This window comes from Paramisgurnus dabryanus, chromosome 11 (assembly GCF_030506205.2).
Source record: "Paramisgurnus dabryanus chromosome 11, PD_genome_1.1, whole genome shotgun sequence".
Classification (NCBI taxonomy): Eukaryota; Metazoa; Chordata; class Actinopteri; order Cypriniformes; family Cobitidae; genus Paramisgurnus; species Paramisgurnus dabryanus.
In genome coordinates, this window is record NC_133347.1 from 7,332,325 (window position 1) to 7,353,832 (window position 21,508).

Sequence of the window (21,508 nt, forward strand, 5' to 3'; positions counted from 1 at the left end):
TGTATAAAAAATATGTAATAAATAAATCTAAAAATAGAGAATATTAGTTAGTAGAATGTGTGCGGGCAACCATGTTGGAGACCACTGATATAGATATTTTACAAAAAATAAATTGTTTTAGCTAAACCTTTAAAAACAGATCAAAAGGCTTAAAATACAAAACTTTATTTGAAAATATAAAGGACAACAAATATGTACAGATGAACACATATGCTGTTATAAAAATGAAGGGAAAAATCATAATCTCATTAACAGCTCAAAAACAAATACCTTTACATAATTTAAAGATTTAAAATCACTTAAAAATGTTTTTAGCTTTCGTACAAAAACATGACTAAAAAGAAGACTTATTTGTTGTCCAAAACAACATTAATAAGCAAACATATTAAAGAAATATATTTGATCTTTTATAGGCAGTTGATTAGTTCAGATGAAAGCAATGATTACTTTTCCAATTAGTGTGTCTGAAAAATCAAATTAATTGAGACAAAAATATACAACTACACAATATTTCTTAAATATTTTAATAAATTTAAGATATTTGCATTACTGACTTAATTAATTTCAAAATACTACTGAAAATGAAATTTCCAGTTTTATTTCACTGAGACAACCAGAAATGAAAACAGAAAATAATTTGTAAACTTTTGTACAGGTGTGCATGTTTAAAAATAACCTCTGTTCTGGCCCTAAAAAACAAGCAGGGCCTCTGCAATTACACCTTGACATTTATCACAAAACACATAATAACACAAATACACCTTACACAAGGAAAATAATTGCATAGATGTTATAGCAGGTAGAATTACTCGGTCAGAGAAGATTGTCCAAAGTACATTTCCTCCAATGAACAAATGCACCACTGCAATCAGCTGACCTTGATACTAGCATTCACACCCATATTAAACACAAGCAACATTAAAACATTATTTTAATGCTTCATTGCATTTTACAAAACTATACAGTATGAATGCACTGACTGTGAGGAAAACAAATTCCAAGTAACGGAATAACTTCCCTGTTCAGTGCATGTGAAATGAAGGCTGAATGCAATCCCTGCATCATGCTTTCAAGGCAACCATCTTCAGGGTTAAAGTTAATCATAAGCACCAGGTGCAGTTTACGATTCGGGCAACTTTGGTCACACGCTTGCAGGTTTCGTCATGGCCGCCCGTGCTCAGTTTAATGCAGGAGTGTTGATTGGTGTAATGGAGCTCATTATGCGTGATCACGGTCATAGCTCTTAACCATCCGCTTAATATGGAAAAGCTTGTGACGTAGTTTGCGACACTGGAGCTTCTTGTTTTGATAATCCGGTATCTAAACAGAATGAAGAGTGAAAAGAAAGCTTCATATTAGCATCGAATAAGAAAGCATCTATTGGTTTTAACCCTTAATATGCATGTTTAGCATTATAACTCACCCGTTTTAGGTCTTTAAGACGATTGTATTCCTCTGCTACAGCCTTTAATATGAGAAAAACAAAGGAAGACCACACAGATCAGGATTTGATTCAGGGATAATGACAATAGTAAAAAGAAAATTGTTCAAAATTTAGTTTAACAAGTTTAAGTTATTTATATTGTGTCTAGGCTTACATGAAATTATTCGCTTTTATCTAAAGCAACATACAGTGTTTTAAAGGGAAAAACATTTTATTGGTATCAAACCCATGACCCTTGTGCAAACACAGTGCTTTATCGAGTTAGCTACATAACATTCAAAAAAACTTGAAGAATTTAAAGTCCCCCTGTTGTGAAAATCAAGTTTTTATTGTTGTTTATATCAGTCCCTCCAGAAAAACGTGATAATGTGATCGCATGATTTAATGCATAATCAGCCAAAGTACGCATATTTATGCGGGGACCGAATTCTTTCAAATACGCCACACTTTCACTGCATAAATTGCAGATTTTTGCACGCAAAATGATTTCATAATCCCTGCATTGTCGTAGCAAAGAGTCAAATATATCTTAGCAAAAAGTTGAAAAATGTTGCTTTAATTCACTCAAGCGCAGCCATGTCCCCAGGTGAGTCACATGGCTATTGCAAGATGAGAAGCTGTGGTTTAAAAGTACTTTTTTTGGTGAAACTGACATGGTTGGGATCGTTTAGAGTTCTTTGAAGCTGCATTAAAACTGCATTGAAAATCCTAACTATGGAGGCCCACTAAAGTCCACTATATAGAGAAAAATCTTGGAATGTTTTCCTCAAAAAACTTAATTTCTTATCGACTGAACAAAGAAAGACATAAACATCTTGGATGACATGGAGGTGAGTAAATAATCTACATTTTTTATGAAAGTGGAGTAATCCTTTAAAGTATGACAAAATTATTATCACAGGAAAAACTACATATAGTTTTGATGAGTTTTAAGGGATACAATTTTTCACTAAAGGGGGACTTTAAATGAATTTAGGTTAAAAATTATTTACTTTACCATTTTAAACACTAACCTGATACTTTGAAGTGCCCTCATCCAGTGTGTCCAGCTCTCTGCTGAGTTTGTTTATTTGATCATTGATGTCGTCCATTTCAGCACACAGTTCCTTGTAGGTCCTGAGATCAGAGTCAAACTCTTTCTTATATTCATGTCGCTGGACATCGGAAGTAATCTTAGGATACAAGCTAAATGGAATTGAAAACAGAAAGAAAGTTAATACAAATGTGCAAAGCCATATGGATGATGCTGATTTAATGCGGATAAGGCATTTCTATTCAAATTCATCTCCACCAAAACCCACCTACAAACTTTTACTTTAAACCTTTAAACTAAACATTAGGGATGCACCGATACCACTTTTCCATTTCTTGTCCCTTCTTACATAGTGCATAAAAACGTTTATGGTGCTTTTATAATACTGTGTCCTTTTAATAGCTTGTCAGTAACAACCACGGGTCCTGTTAGTACGATATCCGTTTCAGCCGATCCAGATTATTGGATTGGTACATCCCTACTAAAAATAGACAATAACATTACATATGGGTGGGATTGTGTCCACACATTTGATCATGAAGTGTATAGTACTGTATGTAAAACTGCTTTAAAGGCGGGGTGCATAATCTCTGAAAGCCAAGATTGATATTTGAAACCCCAATAGAATCTGGACCTTCTTTTGATAGACGCACCCCACACATACGCAACCCAGGCAATGATGTTGGTTAGTAGACACGCCCCTTACTGCTGATTGGCTACAAGTGTGTTGTGGTACTCAAAAATCATGCACCCCGCCTTTAATCACCACACAGCAACACACGTCCTTACCGAATCCATAGATCCTCATCAAAATCATTATTTTCTCCCCCTGTCGTGTACTCGGTTTCATATTGGGATTCATCCAGCTCAGGGTTCTTGCGGCGTCTTTTGCCTCTGTTGGCAGATGGTTTGCGGATGGTGTCTGTCTGATCCGAGGGGCTGGAGCTCATATCTCCATACGGGGATGTAGAATTAGATGGACGACTGAAAGTACGCTCAGAATAACTGTTAATGCAAAAAATGTTTAGGAAATTAATAAACGTCTTATACATATTACAAACTATTCAATGACACTTTAACATCAGTAAACATAAAGTTGGTTGCTTTTAAAGGAGAGAGAAAGACAGAGCGCGCAGAATGCAGCTAATATGATTTCTGGCTAAGATAAGTCATATCTGTTGTAATCTTGCCAGACTAAGTAAAACCAACAGCCCAGAACATTAGCCAGATTAATGGGCCAGACAAATAACTACTGAAAACACAACAGTACAGCCGATTAAACTTCACCTAAGGCAAGGTCGCAGGTGAAATAAACAGAAGTATTGAGTAACAATACAGCTAACAGGAATGCCATTCCAAATGACTTAGGGAATAAAATTAACCCCTGCATTTCCTCAGCAGGAAAGAAAAGGGAACAAACAACATTGTCTGTTTATGTGAAACCCAGCCTTAACATTTGAGATCATTCATTCACCTGTTGATATTATGGGTCTCAGAGCTGAAGACACTGGCAGTCTTGTGAGGAATGGAGCCCACGCTGGGGGCCGATACCAGAACAGGAGTCATTTTTTCTGAAAAGACCACAGATGGCTCGTGCATGCTCTGTCCATCCTGTACATGGTTGACCTAATGAGAACATAGTGTTTAGTACACAGTCTCCAAACTGAGAGATAAAACGTGATAGTTTCAATGTGCTTAACATCAGGAAGCAACGATTTACATTGACATTGCATAATGACAGATAAAATTGTCTCAGTGTTTTTCAGTATTACAGTTATCAACAGAATATAAACAGAATTTTTCTTTATTAACCAGAAATATATATTTTTTAATGCGTTTGAAATGGTCGAGTCTTTTACTGTATCTTAATTTGCAATTGCAAGTCATTATATTCAACATTAAAAACATTTCGACATCTAGCCCTTTACAGTCATGTGTAAAGTCAGATATTAAATGTATTCTCAGTTTGTCACACCAGCCTAATTTGAATGACAACAAAATGGCAAGTAAATAAAGTAATTTTACTGAAACGCTGGGGGCGCGTCGGCTGTCAGTGCTGAAACCGCGCCCACTCATAGGAAGCTGCGTTTGTCACTTTTAAATACAGCTAACTTGATTGTGGCTAGAAGGGATACAGCTACGGCCATCTTGCCGGATGAGCGTTGTTTTTATCCTAATCAGGCCCGGTGCCCCCCATCAGACATAAATTAAACTGGAGAGCTAAAATAAGACATATACTTTGAAATAACGATTGCGTTAATAACGTGTATGACTGAATTTATCCAATGACAGCAACTATCCAATTTCAGGCAAATGGCTTCGGCACGCAATTAAAAACGAGCTAGCCTACATGAAGGCGCAGTACAATTCAGTGACCTAGGTGGCGTTTCCTTGATGTTTCAGCCTGGAAAGTTTTAAACATTTGTTTCTTAAATGCTACTCACACGAGCAAGTAATGTCACTATCGTCCTCAACGCGACCTCTGTGTATAAATCAGTAGGGCTGTCAAACGATTAATTGCGATTAATTGTTTACAAAATAAAAGTTTGTGTGTGTGTACTGTTTGTAATTATTATGTATTTAAATACACACACATTCATGTATATATTTAAGAAACAATTATGTTTAAATATATAATAATTATTTATTTATATATTTTATATTATATAAATAAAATAATAATTAAATAAATAAAAATTATATAATAAATGTTTTTTTTAATTTATACATGTATTTGTGTGTATTTATATATACATAATAATAATTACACACAGTACACACACATATGTTATGCAAATGCATAATATTTTGTATACGATTAATCAATGTTAGCTTGTGTGATATGCATTTAAGGAATGAATGTTGAAAACATCGCAGGCTGAATGATCAATAAGGAAACGCCACCTGTGTCGCTGAATTCCACTGCACCGTTTTTAATAATTCGCCTAAAATTAGGTAAGAGGTAGCAGAGTTAAATCATGATTATTAGGCTTATTAAGATTGTTAGGCGATTTAATAGTGAAAGTCAAATGTGTTTATGGATAATACAGGCAATAATATCGGTAGCCGTAAAAATGATTGAAAAGGAGCAGAAAACAGTCACAATAAGGTATCGTGTGAAGCCCCCCCAAGACATTAAAGTGCCCCCCAGTTATGCCATCCTGGCGCCGGGCCTGGTCTTAATCCTAACCCAAACCTAACCCCAACTTTTTGTAGCTGTATTCCACTTAGCCAGAACCACTGTTTTCATCCTAGTACCCCCAGACCTAATCCTAAAACCAAACTCTTGCAAGATTTGGCCGTAGCTGTATCCCATCTAGCCAGAATTCTACAACTTGAATGGATGCACAGTGGCTTTAGTGCGTCATGGAGCCACCGTTTTAGCCCCGCCCAATTAAATATCCTTAACGCAGAAATGTGGAAAAACTCCACAATAGACCCTTTTACAGCTCACGTGATCAAATAGCCTGCGCGCGCATTTGGGCAACAGAAGTGGTGTTATTCCCCATTGGTTCTAACGTGGTAGCAACTCAGAAAGTTTATTAAAACGGTTTCTCAACATCAAAATGTCCCGTTGTTGCGTTTGGTTGCACTAATATAATATACTAATATACGTATATATGTATCTGGCAACTTTATTTTTGGCCATCTGCTAACGTCTTTTATCCACTCCACTATAGTACACGGATCTGGTAGCTGTGTTGAAAATGTTGATAAAGTCAATTTTTTAAAAATAACTTACTGTTTGTGTTGCTTCACTGTTGATTCTTACGATACTTCCGTTGCCTAAATGCGCGCGCATACGCTGCCACGTCATCATTGTGTACAAACAGTAAAAGGGTCTATTCAGTACTACATAGTTCACAGTCTTTGTAATGTGATTCACAAATAAATTTCTAACATTTATAATGTGTTTAAAAACAATTGCACCTACATTAAAAAAAAAACAACTACATTAACACAGTTTATAAAATCTTTCATAAGCACAAATATATCTGTAAAAACTGTATTCTGTTCAGGACATCATACAAACACAGAAACCATGTTAAATCCATTGTTTAGACTTGCTTTTCCTCATGTCGTACAGGAAAGTCCAGAGGGAATAAAGCATTTACAATTCCTTGCTCTTCCTGTTAAGTTTTCATTTCAGAGGATGTTCTCAGCATGCAAGAGTTTATTGACCACCATACACTGTGACCTAGACTATAGTATGCATAACACACATTTTTAAAATGAACTTCTGTCATTATTTACTCACTCATGATAATAATTTACCCCATTCACTTCCATTATAAGGAAAAATTCCTTAAAATTTCTCCTTTTCTATTTCACAGTAAAAAACACACAGACTTGGAATGACATGATGAAGGTCAGTAAACATAATACATAGGCCAACATTTATGTATTTGGCAGATGCTTTCGTCCAAAGCGACTTAAGGTATGCATTTTCATCAGTATGTGTGTTGGGAACCCCTGACCTAACACCGTGCTCTTCCACTGAGCTATAACATGAGTACACTTTCCCAGCAAATATCAGACTGGGGTGAACTGTCCCTTTAAGAACGAGTTGAAAATGTTACTGTAAAAGATGAAAGAAGTGGCTGTGTGGGTTTACAGTAAAACAAAACACAGATAAAACAATGAAAGCAGGTGTGTGTGTGTTCCAGAGATTGTTTGTTTCTTCTGTGTGTGTACGTTTACACCGGGAAGCAGCAGGAAAGAGGGTGGAGAAGCATTTTCCTGCAGCTGGGAAAAAAGGAAAAAGCCACCGTGCAGAAGAGCTCAAATCATCAAGGAATTTCAACAATGCATTCCCGGCATGAGCCAGTGCTGCTGCGGATCCGTGATCACGCTATATAAGCAGGGAAAGAAGGCTCAAGAACATAGTAAAGAGGTTGTCGCGTGATCACAATTTGCTTTTGCACTTGAAAATATGAAGTGAAGTGAGACAGAGAAGTAAAAGAGAGAAAAAGTGAGCGAGAGAGAGAGAGAGAAAGAAAGTCCCAAGGATTCAAAGGGAGAGTGTGGAATGCTGTCAAATCTCCTAAATGTACTGAAACCACCTGGGCAGAGAGTAAGAAATGCCAGTCTCATGATGGTAGTAATTATGTTTTCGATGGACATAATCCAAAATCATATGCACCCCACTGAGCCTCTACTGCAGGTTAGGAGTATATTAACTGACCTTGTACAGACAAATAACCCGTAGACCCAAAGGAAAATCTTATTGCTCATGTGTTACTTTAAATATCAGTTTTATCTTTTTTTAAAGTCTTTTTTGTGATTTACTGTTTTCTCATTTCACATTCTGTGTAAATATAACCTTGATATATTTAATATGGACTGAGGAACATCATGTCAAAGATTGGAATCAAAATGAAATCATTTTGTGTTCCCAATCTCAAAATGAGATTTTGAGACTTTAGCCTGGATTTTGGTCACAGATAAAGAAACAAATCTGTGTGTGTGTGTGTGTGTTTGAAATACAGACTCACAATACGTAATTCAGAGCTATAAAATCAGTGTGACGCACACAACGTGACTCATGACAGAACATGATACACAAACATGCTGTACTGTATATCACAAAAACATAACATTATGTAGCGTAAGTAAACTGATACCACTGATCTACAGACTGATTAAACAAATATGGGACGAGGCAATGACCCTCCAATACATCCACAGAAAACTTTGATCGAGGTTAAGCTGGTTTTAAGTCAGGGTTTAAGGTCAAAATACAGTATTTTCGTCACTCCAGTGTATAAGTCGCATCAGTCAAAAATTTGTTTTGAAGAGGAAAAAACATATATATGTCGCAGTGGACTAAACGTCAAGTTTTTAGAAAATGATTTCACAAAATTCAAGCTGAAGAACAGACATATAATCTGGAAAGGCAAGTTATTCAACTAAACAATAGCACAGAACAGCAGGCTAAATAGGAGTCCATAGATATTAAAGTAACATAAACAGTTATTTACACGATACACAATAGCATACAGGACATACCTGGGAGGCTGAATAGGCTTAATTAACACAAAAATCCAAATCTAGTTCAAAAAGGTCCTGAAGTCATTCCACATCACTGAATCCATTGAATTACATAAATACAGGAGCAGCATAGAGCGAACTCTCACGGCTGTAAATGGTAATGGTTTCTCTTGGTTCATAATTTTGACATATAAGTCGCACCTGACTATAAGTTCCAGCCTCCAGGACCCGCCAAAATATGAAAAAAGTGCAACTTAAAGTCCAGAAAATATGGTATATCTTTTTCGGAGCTGGAATATGAGCATATTTTCAAAAAAAGTTGAGTGTCCCTTAAAATGTACCTGTAATGTATACAGTGGCGGAGCCAGAGGGCTATTTGTTAAAGTTATGCTATCTTTTCATTACGCTTGTTCGACTTCATGCGGCGCCGCAAGAACCGACTGCCGGATGATGTCAAAGTTCCGCGAGAGCGATTTAAAAGCAAACTCCTCCGTTTGATTTCGCGAATCACTCTCACGGTACTTTGACGTAAAGCAGCTGTCTATTCTCGCGGCGCCGCATGACGTCGAACAAGCCTATTGGTTAAGCTTAGCTGACACGCAGCTCCTTCGTACTCCAAAACATAACGCGCCAACACGCACATGATCGATGAAGAGCGTTTTGCTGGTATGTACGGCTTTTATTGGTATTAAATTAAACGAAGTACTGTTTTAACGGGAAGTAAGGAAGACATTGCACTGTAGTGCTTAGCATTAATACTTCTATGAGCATTACTAGTCTTGTGAAACTGACTAATACTGTCACGCCTGCGTGAAGATGCTTAAAACAATAAAAAACTTGTCGTTAGCAAATGTTCAGCAACAATCGGGTAGGCTTATTCATATTGTCACGTGTAATGCAGCATATTGAACTTAATAAAACGACCGTGGATATAGAACAGGGTTGTAAACAGCGCGCTTTTCGGCGCCTCACGCTTTTTAAACGTCAGTTTGGGTGACTTGGGTCTGAGAGGGTCTGAGAGAGTCATCTGAAGCCATTCCATAGCTTAATGTGAGGGACAGAAGTCTATTTACATAAGTACATTAAAGTTAACGGAAACTAGTTCCCTCCTCCCTTAACATAACATGTCTAGATGTTGTCAAATAGGCTAGACCTCAATATACTCAGATTTTGTCGTAGTGTATTATTTTAATATTTGTATTATTAGTAACGGTGTACTTATGGTAAACAATAACAAGTAAATTGTTCAAAATGTTGGTTTCTTCATGAGGTGTGTAACTATAGGGACGATATTACCAACTTCTTTCTAAAGAAGCAAAAGTCAGGTGCAGATCAGGTCCAAACAGACCCCAGTTGTTCTATTTTTGCTGTATACTTAATACATATATAATTGTGTACATTTTGGAAAATAAACAACTTTAATTTAATCTATATACAGTGTACTTGAACACTTTGTATATTGACCCCCCAAAATAATACCTAGCCACCCCTTTGCCACCCCTGTTTTAAAAGTCTAGCTCCGCCACTGAATGTATAACTGCACTCTCTCAGAAAAAAAATGGTAAAAATGTTGTCACTGGGATGGTACCTTTAAAAAAAGTCCTAATATATAACATTTTGGTACAGATATTACCCTTTGAGGTACCAGTATATATCTCTTAAAGGGTACTTTTTCCATGTTTAAGTGCTTATGTTTAAGGTCCTCAGTGCTTCTATCAACCTAGAAAATGTGATAAACGATCAACCCAGTAAATTAGTTTTGGTAAACCATTCTCTGCAAGTATACGAAAAAAAAAGGGTTATTGAAACTTGGCTCCCCTTTTGATATCAGAAGGGGATCTTATTATAATAATCTCGCCCCTTAATCTATACTCTCCAACCACAGCATTGCCATTGAGTACGGAGCCCTACATGGTGGTGGACAATATTTGGGATGAGAGGAAAAAAAAATGAACAGCTTTTGCGTTCCCCGTGAAACATTTTGCGTTCTCTCGCAATACTTTTGCGTTCACCTGAGAAACATTTTTGCGTCCCCCCTAGAAACTTTTTGTGTTCTCACGCAAAGGTTTTGCGTTCCCCCGAGAAAAGTTTTGCGTTCCCTTGCAAAAGAGCCTTTTGCATATCGTGTGTTCTGGCAAAATACCACAGCGCAGCACTTCACTACGGAGAGAAAATAATTGTAAGCACAAATAAGTTGCAATTCAAACCACAATTATGGCGTATAGTGTCTGCATTTTATAATCTCATTCGCATTTAAAAGGACACACCCAAAAACTGGAAATTTTTGTCTATATGGTATTATGAGCTAAAACTTCACAAATGTACTATAAGGACACCGAATATTTATGTATCTTAAAAAAAGACTTGTGACATATCCCCTTTAATGAAGGTACCAACATAAACCTCTGAGTGCCAATATGCCCATTTTAGGTACAAAAGTGTACTTTTCGAAGAGGTACCGCCCCAGTGACAACTTTTGTACCTTCTTTACTTTCTGAGAGTGTATTTATGACTTAATTCCTTTGATTACAGAAGGTTATGCCATCAGAAATGTGGACAATTGCATGTTCACCTTTAAGAGTGTTGAAATAAATTCAACTATGCTTACTAAACATGTGGGCTTTAAAAAAGTTTTACTCTCTCAGTCTGGTTAATGATCAGTCAAAGTGAAACTGGGCTGGACGTTAACAGAGCATATCAGCAATACATCCAACCATGTGACTAAATTATCTCCTGAGAACATTATGACTTCAAAGCAACACATTGAAACAAGAAAAAAAACAACCCACTTACCGCCTGTTTAAAATTGTCTTAAAAATTCATTAATGAAATTTAAATTAATGAATAAACTTGCTATTTTAATACCTGGACACGGTAACATTGTCACTTAAACAATGCACGCTGAAATAAGTTTAACAATGACCTTTAAACTTGTAAACAGCACTTTATTGTGGCTGCCCTTTCACCCGGGTGTGTCAATGTGTGTTGCTTCCTCTGTGTATTTTATTCATGTGTAATTTGTCTCAAAAATAGGTGACTAGGTGCTAATGTGTAAACTCACCCAATCCTCAACGTCTCTTCCTTCAGTTCCTGCTATCAGCGGTTTATCCCAGTGGATGTTTGGTTTTCCATAGTGCCAGATTTTACTTCTGGTCTTATAGGCGAAGAAAGCAGCCACAGCCAGCGCAAACACAACCACGAAACCACAAACCATTGCAACTGCCTGAAAAATAAAAACATTAACTTTGAGTTATAGACTGCAGCAGACTAAAGTTTATATTTTGGGACACTTTAATGCAGAGCCTTTCAGACACAGATAAGCACAGATGATCTTGTCGGCAGTTTGGATGAACATCACTTTTAAAAACATAGTTTGTATTTTTTTGTGGAAATGCAATAAGATATTATAACAATTATGGATGGAAAAAATTGCTCTGTGCAAACTGTGATTTATTGATGAGTAATTTATTACAGTGTGTCACATCCTTTACATCTCCAGTCCCTTATCCCTTAATAGATAAGTGGTTCTTTAAAAATTTATTATATTGGATATACTTTAGCTAAAATAGTGGGATTATTCATAGAAGAACCATTTTGGGCATATGTTTCCATAAAAAACATTTAAAGTTGCAATGAAATTTAAATGAAAAATTGTCATTTGTTTTGGAATATTGTGTTTTTTTTTACAAATGACTTATCTGTGAGATTCATTATTTTTTTAAATTAATGTGCCCTCATAATCCTAAATCAAAAACACAAATCTCATCCCCTCTTTGAAACGATCTCTCTGTACTTCCAGTCATATAGTATGGCAGGTGGGCGGGGTCCAGGAAAAGATTGCAGCGAATTAGCAAATAACAACATGACCCAACTTCAAATGATCCAATCAGTTCTAAATGGACAAATCCCTTTACCAGGAAATTATGTACCTATAGTCACGCTTCGGTTTAAGTTTAGATTTGGTGTTTGCATTAGGATGTCACTTTAACTCTTTCACCGCCATTGACGAGATATCTCGTCAATTAAGAGAAAACGCTTCCCCGCCAAAAATCAAGATTTTTCGTCTTTCCGCAATACTGCTATTATCCACCAGGATCCACCACTTCCACAACTTATATAACCCGGAAGTAGCGCCTCACGTGAAAGAGAAAGAACTCCGTGTATGTTTTAAAGATCGCTCTGCATCTGATCTCTATCAAAAGTCCTTCGCAAAAATGGAATTATCTCAGCTTTTTGCTCAAAATTGTGTGTTTTTGAAGAAACCTACTCATGTTTGAGGGGTGATTACAAGAGGTAGGATGAAGGTAGGATGAAACATTTTTTTTTTTTTTTTGAAAGCAGAGGGTCTGTTCTTTCATCTGATATATTGTTTGTTTATATATTTAAAGAAGAAAATTTTCTGGAAGGCATTAAACATTTGTGAAAATCATGAAAAATGCTGGTGCTGGCTGGCAACTTGTTTTTAAAAACGCTGGCGGGGAAAGAGTTAAGTATGGGTTTATACATTTTTTCATGATTTTTTTATATTTTATGATTTTTAAACCATTGTCACCTGGCATTAGGGTTAGAGTTGGGTTTGGGTAAGGATGTAATTTTATGTAAATCTAACCCTAAACCGAAGCGACAATGGTAACAGAAAATAGGACAAAACAGTTGAGTAACAAATACGTGACAATGACACGTAAACAGAAATGCGTGACATGTTCATGCAAAAAGGCGGAAAACCGTGTCAGTGTCACGGAAAAACTCACAAATTTACGTGACTATAGGAGACTCATGGAGACTTTAAAGACTATGTGAATCAGAGGTCGCAATCGACTTTACTTGCGTGTTGTGACGTATTTCCGAGTGAAACGAAATATCTCACAAGGATAATAGCGGGCATGGCTTGTGTTTTCCACTTTGAATTGATTGGATATAGAAAGTAGGCATTTCATTTAGAAATTAAACTCCTAGCAGACTGACAGTTGGAGGGGGCGGAGTTAACAGATGCTCCCACCCAAGCTGACGTCACAAGAGAGTGGATGTACATTTTCAGATTTTGGCACATGAATTAAAAAAAAATGATGACTTACACAGATAAATGTTTATAATAAACACTGCAATATTCTATTAAAAATACGAACTTTCAGTTTTGATTTCATGGGGACTTTAACATCCAAAAAACATTTCTGTTTTACAAAATATAGTATAAAATAGTTATTGGATGTTAAAGGTTCTTTATTGAACCATATAACCAAAAATTGTTATTCTGTGGTATTGTGTAGCATCTTTACTCTTAAAAGTCAACCCAGTCTCACCCCATTTCGTCAATATTTGACGACACTTGACCATTCGTCAATATGTGACGCGGAGGGTATACCTTTAGCGTCATTTTTTGACGAACTGGGGACTTCAATACTATTACGTCCGTTGCATTCTCTTCTCCTATTTTCTTACCAATTTCGCGTCGGTTTAGGGTTAGATTTACATAATGACATCCCTACCCAAACCTAACTCTAACCCCAACGCCAGGTGACAACTGTTTCTAACCCCAACGCCAGGTGACAACTGTTTAATTTTGCGTACACTGTTTAATTTCGCGTACACGGTTTAATTTTGCGTAATCTAACCCTAAACCGACGCGAAATTGGTAAGAAAATAGAAGAAGAGAATGCAACGGACGTAATAGTATTGAAGTCCCCAGTTCGTCAAAAAATGACGCGAAAGGTATACCCTCCGCGTCACATATTGACGAATGGTCAAGTGTCGTCAAATATTGACGAAATGGGGTGAGACTGTGTTACAAAAGTATAAGTGTTTCCTGTCTGTTGAACACCAAAAACATTCAAAGGTCCTGTAACTTTTATACATACCTCCTGAGGGTCCACGTAACAGTAGTGATACAAGTACTGGTTATAGGCAGGAAAACCTGCACCCATTCCACTCACACTGCTGCCGTAGAGATTCTGACACATCATGATCATAGGGTTGTAGTACATGCTAGAGGAGCTTTGGGCCATAGGGTTGACTCCTACAATGTACACAATGTTTATTATTCCCTGAATTACTGCCATTATAGCACTAACGACAAGCAACACCAGGTAGAATTTTCTACTACGGAAGGTGCTCGATTTGGAGAAGCAGGCTACAAAGAACCCCAAACAGATGATAAAGTTTATGGCGGCGATAGCGATCATGCTGGTTTTTGCCGAGTAGGGAGTTGGGTAAGAATTGTAATAGCTTCCATAGCCACTTCCGTATCCATAATTACTTCCGTATCCATACCCGCTTCCGTACCCATATCCAGGATATCCGGAACCGTAGGAACCTCCATAACTGCCGTATCCATACTGCATGTCCCAAACTAGAGTAGAAGCCACGCAAGCGAAGATTCCTAGGCAGAGGATTATAACCGTCCCTACCATAATCTTCACAATTCCCGGAGGGGAGAACCACTTGTAGAAATTTTGCGGCACCTCCTCGCCCAAATAGTAAGATCCTGGAGGTGGAGGGTAGGGATCGAATTCACTCCGTGGGTCTTGGAAGCTCCCCGGTGGTCCAAAGCCATTGGTAGGTGGGCTGTACCTAGGTGGACTATCGTAGGGATGTTTCTCAAACATCTCTTAAAGATGATTGGCAATCTGAAAAAAATAAACAAATGATTGTATAATCATGAATACGTCATCTTTAGATTTTTTATCTTTCCTAAAATTTAGACCAATACACTGCAAAAAATGATTTTCAAGAAAAAATGTTCTTGGTATTTTTGTCTTGTTTTCAGTAAAAAAATCTAAAAATTCTTAAATTAAGATGCTGAAATTACACTGCAAAAAATGATTTTCAAGAAAAAATGTTCTTAGTATTTTTGTCTTGTTTTCAGTAAAAATATCTAAAAATTCTTAAATTAAAGGCGCTCTAAGCGAATTGACGCGTTTTAGACCATAAAACATTTTTTGTTACATACAGCAAACATCTCCTCACTATCTGCTTGCTGCCTGTCCGCTGATCAAACTGTAAAAAAACGCGATCTCTGTAGACAGCTCAGGCTTCACAAACGGCAATATCAACATGGCCAAACCTAGCACCACAAAACAAAACAAAGTATTCCAGCCAATAAACGACAAAAAGGATTTGGGGGTGGGGGTTGGGCGCGTTCATGAAAGCACGGAAGGGAGGGGGAGGGGGAGGAGTTAGCTACGCTCCCTCTGTTTGAAAACAGTTTCAAACGTCAACAATAACTAACGTCTCGCAGATTCGCAGAGAGCCTTTAAGATGCTTTTTCTTGATGAGCAGAACGACCCAAGAAAATAAATCTAGTTTTTATAGCAAAAATATCAAATTTAAGTGATTTTGTGCATAAAACAAGCAAAATAATCTGCCAATGGGGTAAGCAAAAAATCTTGAACCTTTTTCTTAAACACTAAATTCAAGAAAAATTTGCTTACCCCATTGGCAGATTTTTTTGCATGTTTTATGATTTTTGTTTAAAACCTAGACTTATTTTCTTGGGTCGTTTTGTTCATCAAGAAAAAGCATCTTAATTTAAGAATTTTTTGATATTTTTTAATGAAAACAAGACAAAAATACTAAGAATTTTTTTCTTGAAAATCATTTTTTGCAGTGTATTTTTAAATTATGAAAAAACTTTTCTAATTTGTCAAGGAAATGCTCTAAATCCAAATGTTTTAAAGGTAACATATCTTTTTCATGTTTAAGTGCTATAATTTGGTCCCCAGTGCTTTTATCAACCTGGAAAATGTGAAAAAGATCAACCTAGTAACTTTTGGTAAACCATTCTCTGCAAGCATGTGAAAAAATAGGTCATTGAAATTTGGCTCCCCCTGTGATGTCAGAAGGGGATAATACCGCCCCTTAATCTGCACTATCCAACCACGGCACTGCCATTTATTGCAGAGATCAGCTCATTTGCATTTAAAAGGACACACCCAAAACTGCACATTTTTGCTAAAACTTCACATATGCACTCTGGGGACACCAAATATTTTATTTGACATCTGAAAAAAGTCTTGTGAAATGTCCCCATTAATAGATGTTTGAAAAAATATTTTTATTTCAATTATGTATTTTTTATTCATTGTCATTCACAGATTTTTTTGGTATTTATACAAATTTTGTTCTTTTTAATTTTTGTATTTTGTACGTTTAATTACACATTTATAATTTTTTATGTTGTTGATTAGGTGGGGGCTTAAAATAAGCCCTTTGGGTTTTTTGCCTCTACCTGCATTGCAAAAAGATTGAATTTTCTTTTTTCATCTATTTTCAGTTTATTTTATGCAAATTATGTATAGAGGGAGAAAAGGTTGTTTTCTGTTTTCCCATTTACGGTTTATGAGAAACAAACTCAGTAGACTGACCTGCCTAAACGCAGTTGTAAACTTGTGACATATTTATGATAAATAAAAAAAATTTTGTCCGCTACCCAGAATTTATTTCTAAGTCTCAAAATTTTAGGCCGAATTTGAGTAGACTGCAAAAATTATTTTTAAGAAAAAAATTATTTGTATTTTTGTCTTGTTTTCAGTAAAAATATCTTAAAATTTTTAAATTAAGATGCTTTTTCTTAATGAGCACAATGACCCAAGAAAATAGGTCTAGTTTTTAGACGAAAAAATATTTCATTTAAGTGATTTTGTGCATAAAACAAGCAAAAAAAAAAAATCTGCCAATGGGGCAATTTTTTCAAAAAAAAATTTTTTGAATTTAGTGCTCATCAAGAAAAAGCATCCTTAATTTAAAATTTTTTAGATTTTACTGAAAACAAGACAAAAATACTAAGAACATTTTTTACTTGAAAATCATTTTTGCAGTGTACAAATAACAAAAAATCTCAGGCAAACTTGTTCCTTCAAATGTTTTAGGTCAGTAAATTAGCCATGATAGCAACAAACGGAAAAAACCAAAATGACGTTATACCGAAACCGCCAGCCTTGTAAGTGCTCCACTGAAATAACTGTGCTGTTTGAGCGTGAGGTAACAACAGAGAGCAAAGTAGAGACGTCGACACCAGGGATCAGAGTCTACACAAAGCCACTATTTACAGACCTAACCGTGGGAGCACAACTCAATCTCATTCATTGTCCAGCCGTGACTTTGAAATGCATACAGTAGATTGTAGTTCTTGCCAAATGTGGTGATTGTTTAATTTTGGATCATATGTTTGAGAAGTAAGGGGTCAAAGCAAACAAGATATGTTTAAAAATTAAATGCATCAAACAAATGTTTTCACTCATTGCAGGTAATATGCTGATAACATCTATTATGATGTTTGGTACTTATGTCATGTTACCACAAATAACATATGTGACCCTGGACCACAAAAACAATCTTAAGATCATGTTCCATGAAGACATCTTGTAAATTTCCTACTGTAAATATATCAAAACTTTATTTTTGTGAATAGATGCAGTTGCTAAGGACTTCATCTGGACAACTTTAAAGGCGATCTTCCCGATATTTAGATTTTTTTGCACCCTCAGATTCCAAATGTTACAATTTTTAAAGTTTTATCTCGGCCAAATACACTAAAAAAATGATTCATTCAATTTACTAAATCTTTTTAATGTAAGTGGTTGCAATCAATTTATTTAAGCTACATTAAAACAACAACAACAAAAAATAGAAAAAAAACTTTTGTTTAAATGTAGCTTAAATAAATTGATTGCAACCACTTACCTTAAAAAAAAGAGTAAATCGAATGAATACTTTTCCTATACTAACAAACCTTATTCGTTCAGCTTTCAGGTGATGTATAAATCTCAATTTCAAAAAATGTACCCTTATGATTGGTTTTGTGGTCCAGGGTCACATATTATTATATAATGCAGCAATAACTGCTTTACACATATTACCATTTACACCACAATGTTCATGTAGCAACGTAAAGGTCATGGGATCGATCCCCAGGAAACACACATACAACCAAAACCCTATTTGAATCAATGTATTTGCAGTGCCTGCAAAATGCATAAACGTTCATATTTTGTTGTATGCTATAAGCAGATACAATCTTAAAGATGTATAAAAGATGTGTCTCTGTACAACTTTGTGTTATAAAAATGCTTTAATATGCATTATTTAATGGGTTGAAATGTAAAATAATGATTTATATTGTCTTTGAAAATATACAGTACAGCCTCAGCGACAGAAGAACAGACCCTGGCACTTGTTAGTTAGACCAGTGGTTTTCAAACTGGGGGCCGGGGCCCCCAGGGGGGCCGCAAGATGGTGCCAGGGGGCCCCAGTTTTATGACATTTTATGAAATACATTAATTTATCATGAATTCTGTGTAATTAAACCTAAAAAAATAAGGCTACTAACCAAAAGCACTACTTTTTTTGTATAATTTAATGTTTTTTTTATTAAAATGTTGAGCTTTAGACAAGTTTTTTGTCACAAATTTTCTTTGGGGGGCCGCGAAGGAATGCACTGTACACAAGGGGGGCCGCACGCTGAAAAAGTTTGGGAACCACTGAGTTAGACAGTTACTATGTGTTCACCTAGCTGGCCTCCCCCAATGTCTTTTCTTTGTTGTAGCAAAAGTCAAGGCTGTACTCTGCCTGTGCATGGTTACCATGGTAATTAAAAGGCCTGAGGTTAAAAAAAAAAGGTTTGGGTTGAAAAAACAAGAGCTTTACTGTCTGGGACACTCCAGTGAGGGGGAGTGACCGGGCAGGAGATACAGTTGTAGGGATCAGGTTCACTCAAGAGAATCCAATCGTATTTACCAACATAAAACAATGACTTTTTGAGTACCAATGCTATGTAAATAACAACGTTATTACAATGGTTACTTACTTAACCAAAAAGCTGTTATTATCATAGTACATTCTCCTGATACAGTATTTTGACGCAAACCATTTCAACACGAACTCAGTCATTGTAAAAGAGCAAAGATCACACAACGTGTTATTGTTCATTTTACATGAAGTCTCTTTGTACAAGAGCTGCACGTGACTACAGCAATCTACAAAGAGTTTTATTCACTCTTTTTTTTTATTTTTTTTTAAGTGAGACCCCAACAATGAAATTTTATCATACATAGAAAGAGGCGTAACATGAGTCTGTAAACAATCACGTTGACATTTTAAATTAATTATTCAAATTTGTATTTAATAATATGTAATAATATGCTAATAAACTAACCTAATTTTCTATCAGGTTAAAAAGCAAACGAATAAACAAATAAATAAGAGTTGTATAATTTAGCCTACCTTTTCAACGACGTTTTCTTAATATTTATTTCTCCGGATTTTCTTTTTCAGATTCCGTTTTCAGGTCGGGCAGACGTCAACAGTATGATCCAGACAGAAGCGCAGGTGAATGAACAGGTGTTGGTTTAAAGTCTTTCTCTCTAATAGTCACCATCAGCATCTGTCTCCTTAAATCAGACGTCTGATTATTTGGTTTCTTCGGTCCTGGTGGTGTGCTCAATGAAATGTGTGTGAAAATGCACTAGCCTCTCTAAAATAAACTTCCTTTCCTGCTAAAAATTTACTAGATCTAATCTGAGGGCGTGGCTTGTCCGTAGTTAGCCATCCCAGACGCATTCCAATTGGAAAAAACCACAGGTAGGCGGTTCATACTTATCACATTTATTTAAATAAAATAAGCTCGTTGGTTTTATTAAAATTTTATTTAACTGTTAAATATGTTGCTTACTTTTTCTTTTCACGCAAAATTTTAACTTCATAAACAAAATGGTCTTTACTTTTTATTCAAATCTGTAATATATCAGAACAAATATATCATATTTTTGTAGCTTATTTAGTTTTGACTAGAATTACCATGCTTTTCTTTTTTTTACCTAAATCTATGTCTATTTTAGTGTTTCCAATTATATTATATTTGAGATATGGATGTTTTCCCTGGATCACGGTTGTATTACAATTTTAGACCGCAATAAAAATAGTGAATAAAATATAAAATATGGAATAGTTGTTATCATCACAATCCTAATTACGTAAATGCCAATTATTTGGCATGAAAAGGGTTAAAGGATGGTTAAAAATATCTGAATTAACTTCCTGGTGACAACTTCTAAAAACTACCTATTTCGATTATATGTTCTGCTTTGTAATCCAGTGATTGTTATTGTAAAAGTCTTCTTGACACATTATTTCTAATAGATAAATAGAAGCTGCATTAAAATTCGTCTATATATTGTTTTGAGGGATTGGGTCAGGTGGGTACACGCACGCAAACACAAATATATACAATTTATTTTGTATAGTAAGTAATTTGGCAGCAGTCTAATGGCGCCCTCTTGTGCCCTATTCTTGTTCACGTTTCGTCATGTTAAAATCTATATCATATTGTTCAAAAATGTAAATTACACTAAGAATGCGAATATTGTTGTTTACATTGATTGTGTAACGCTTAATTATTTGTTTTTAGTTTTTTTAAATGTAATTTTTAATTGACACCACAATGCCAGAATTGACCAAATGTTTCAAAACATCCCATACAGCAAAAAATATATTTTAAAATAATACAAAAAATGGCCAAAAAATGTATTTGCTGAAATATATATTCGGAATATGTTTACAAAAATATATTTTCACCGATATATTTGTTGGCGATTTATTTGTATATTTTGAAATATATTTTAAAAGTAAATACATTTTAAAACATTAAAAAATATATATAGCCCTTATTTAAATTCACGGAAATATATTTACGTCACATTGGAAGAAAAAACTTTGTTTATGTTACGAACCTGTAAACATAACGGTTTTTAAAAGGTTAAAATTAAATATAGTTTCAACTTCAAAAATATACTTTATAAAATTAACTTATTTAGCATATTTTAAAATATATTTAGGCGAAAAAATATATATTTTGCTTTTTTGTTTTTTTTAACTCTCTTTAACTTACACTTTATTCTCATATACAATTAGGTTCCACTATATTTCGTAGTCATTTTAAGACATTTTGCTAACCATACTGAAATAAACTACATGTCAACTAACTCTTATTAGAGTATTAATGGTAGGGTTAGAGAAGGGTCATGGTTAGTTAACATGTAATCGCAAAG

At 35.4% G+C, this 21,508-nt stretch overlaps 1 protein-coding gene across 1 annotated transcript; it reads right to left on the minus strand.

Moving 5' to 3' along the window:
* Positions 1 to 189: 189 nt before the first annotated feature.
* Positions 190 to 19,959, minus strand: LOC135730451 (occludin). Its single transcript, XM_065248395.2, has 8 exons — positions 19,686 to 19,959; positions 14,324 to 15,091; positions 11,530 to 11,691; positions 3,952 to 4,103; positions 3,267 to 3,482; positions 2,458 to 2,629; positions 1,424 to 1,465; positions 190 to 1,320 (listed from the first exon to the last, which is right to left on the minus strand). Exons 2-8 carry the CDS (start codon positions 15,068 to 15,070, stop codon positions 1,219 to 1,221), a joined length of 1,593 nt encoding a protein of 530 aa, XP_065104467.1. The 5' UTR covers positions 15,071 to 15,091; positions 19,686 to 19,959; the 3' UTR covers positions 190 to 1,218.
* Between the last annotated feature and the right edge of the window lie 1,549 nt (positions 19,960 to 21,508).

Coding starts and splice junctions, on each gene's coding strand:
- LOC135730451 (XM_065248395.2), bottom strand. CDS start 15,070: ATGTTTGAGAAACATCCCTACGATAGTCCACCTAGGTACAGCCCACCT. Junction 11,692..14,323: donor GTTACGTGGACCCTCAGGAG/GTATGTATAAAA, acceptor TTTATTTTTCAG/GCAGTTGCAATGGTTTGTGG. Junction 4,104..11,529: donor GAAGAGACGTTGAGGATTGG/GTGAGTTTACAC, acceptor TGTTCTCATTAG/GTCAACCATGTACAGGATGG.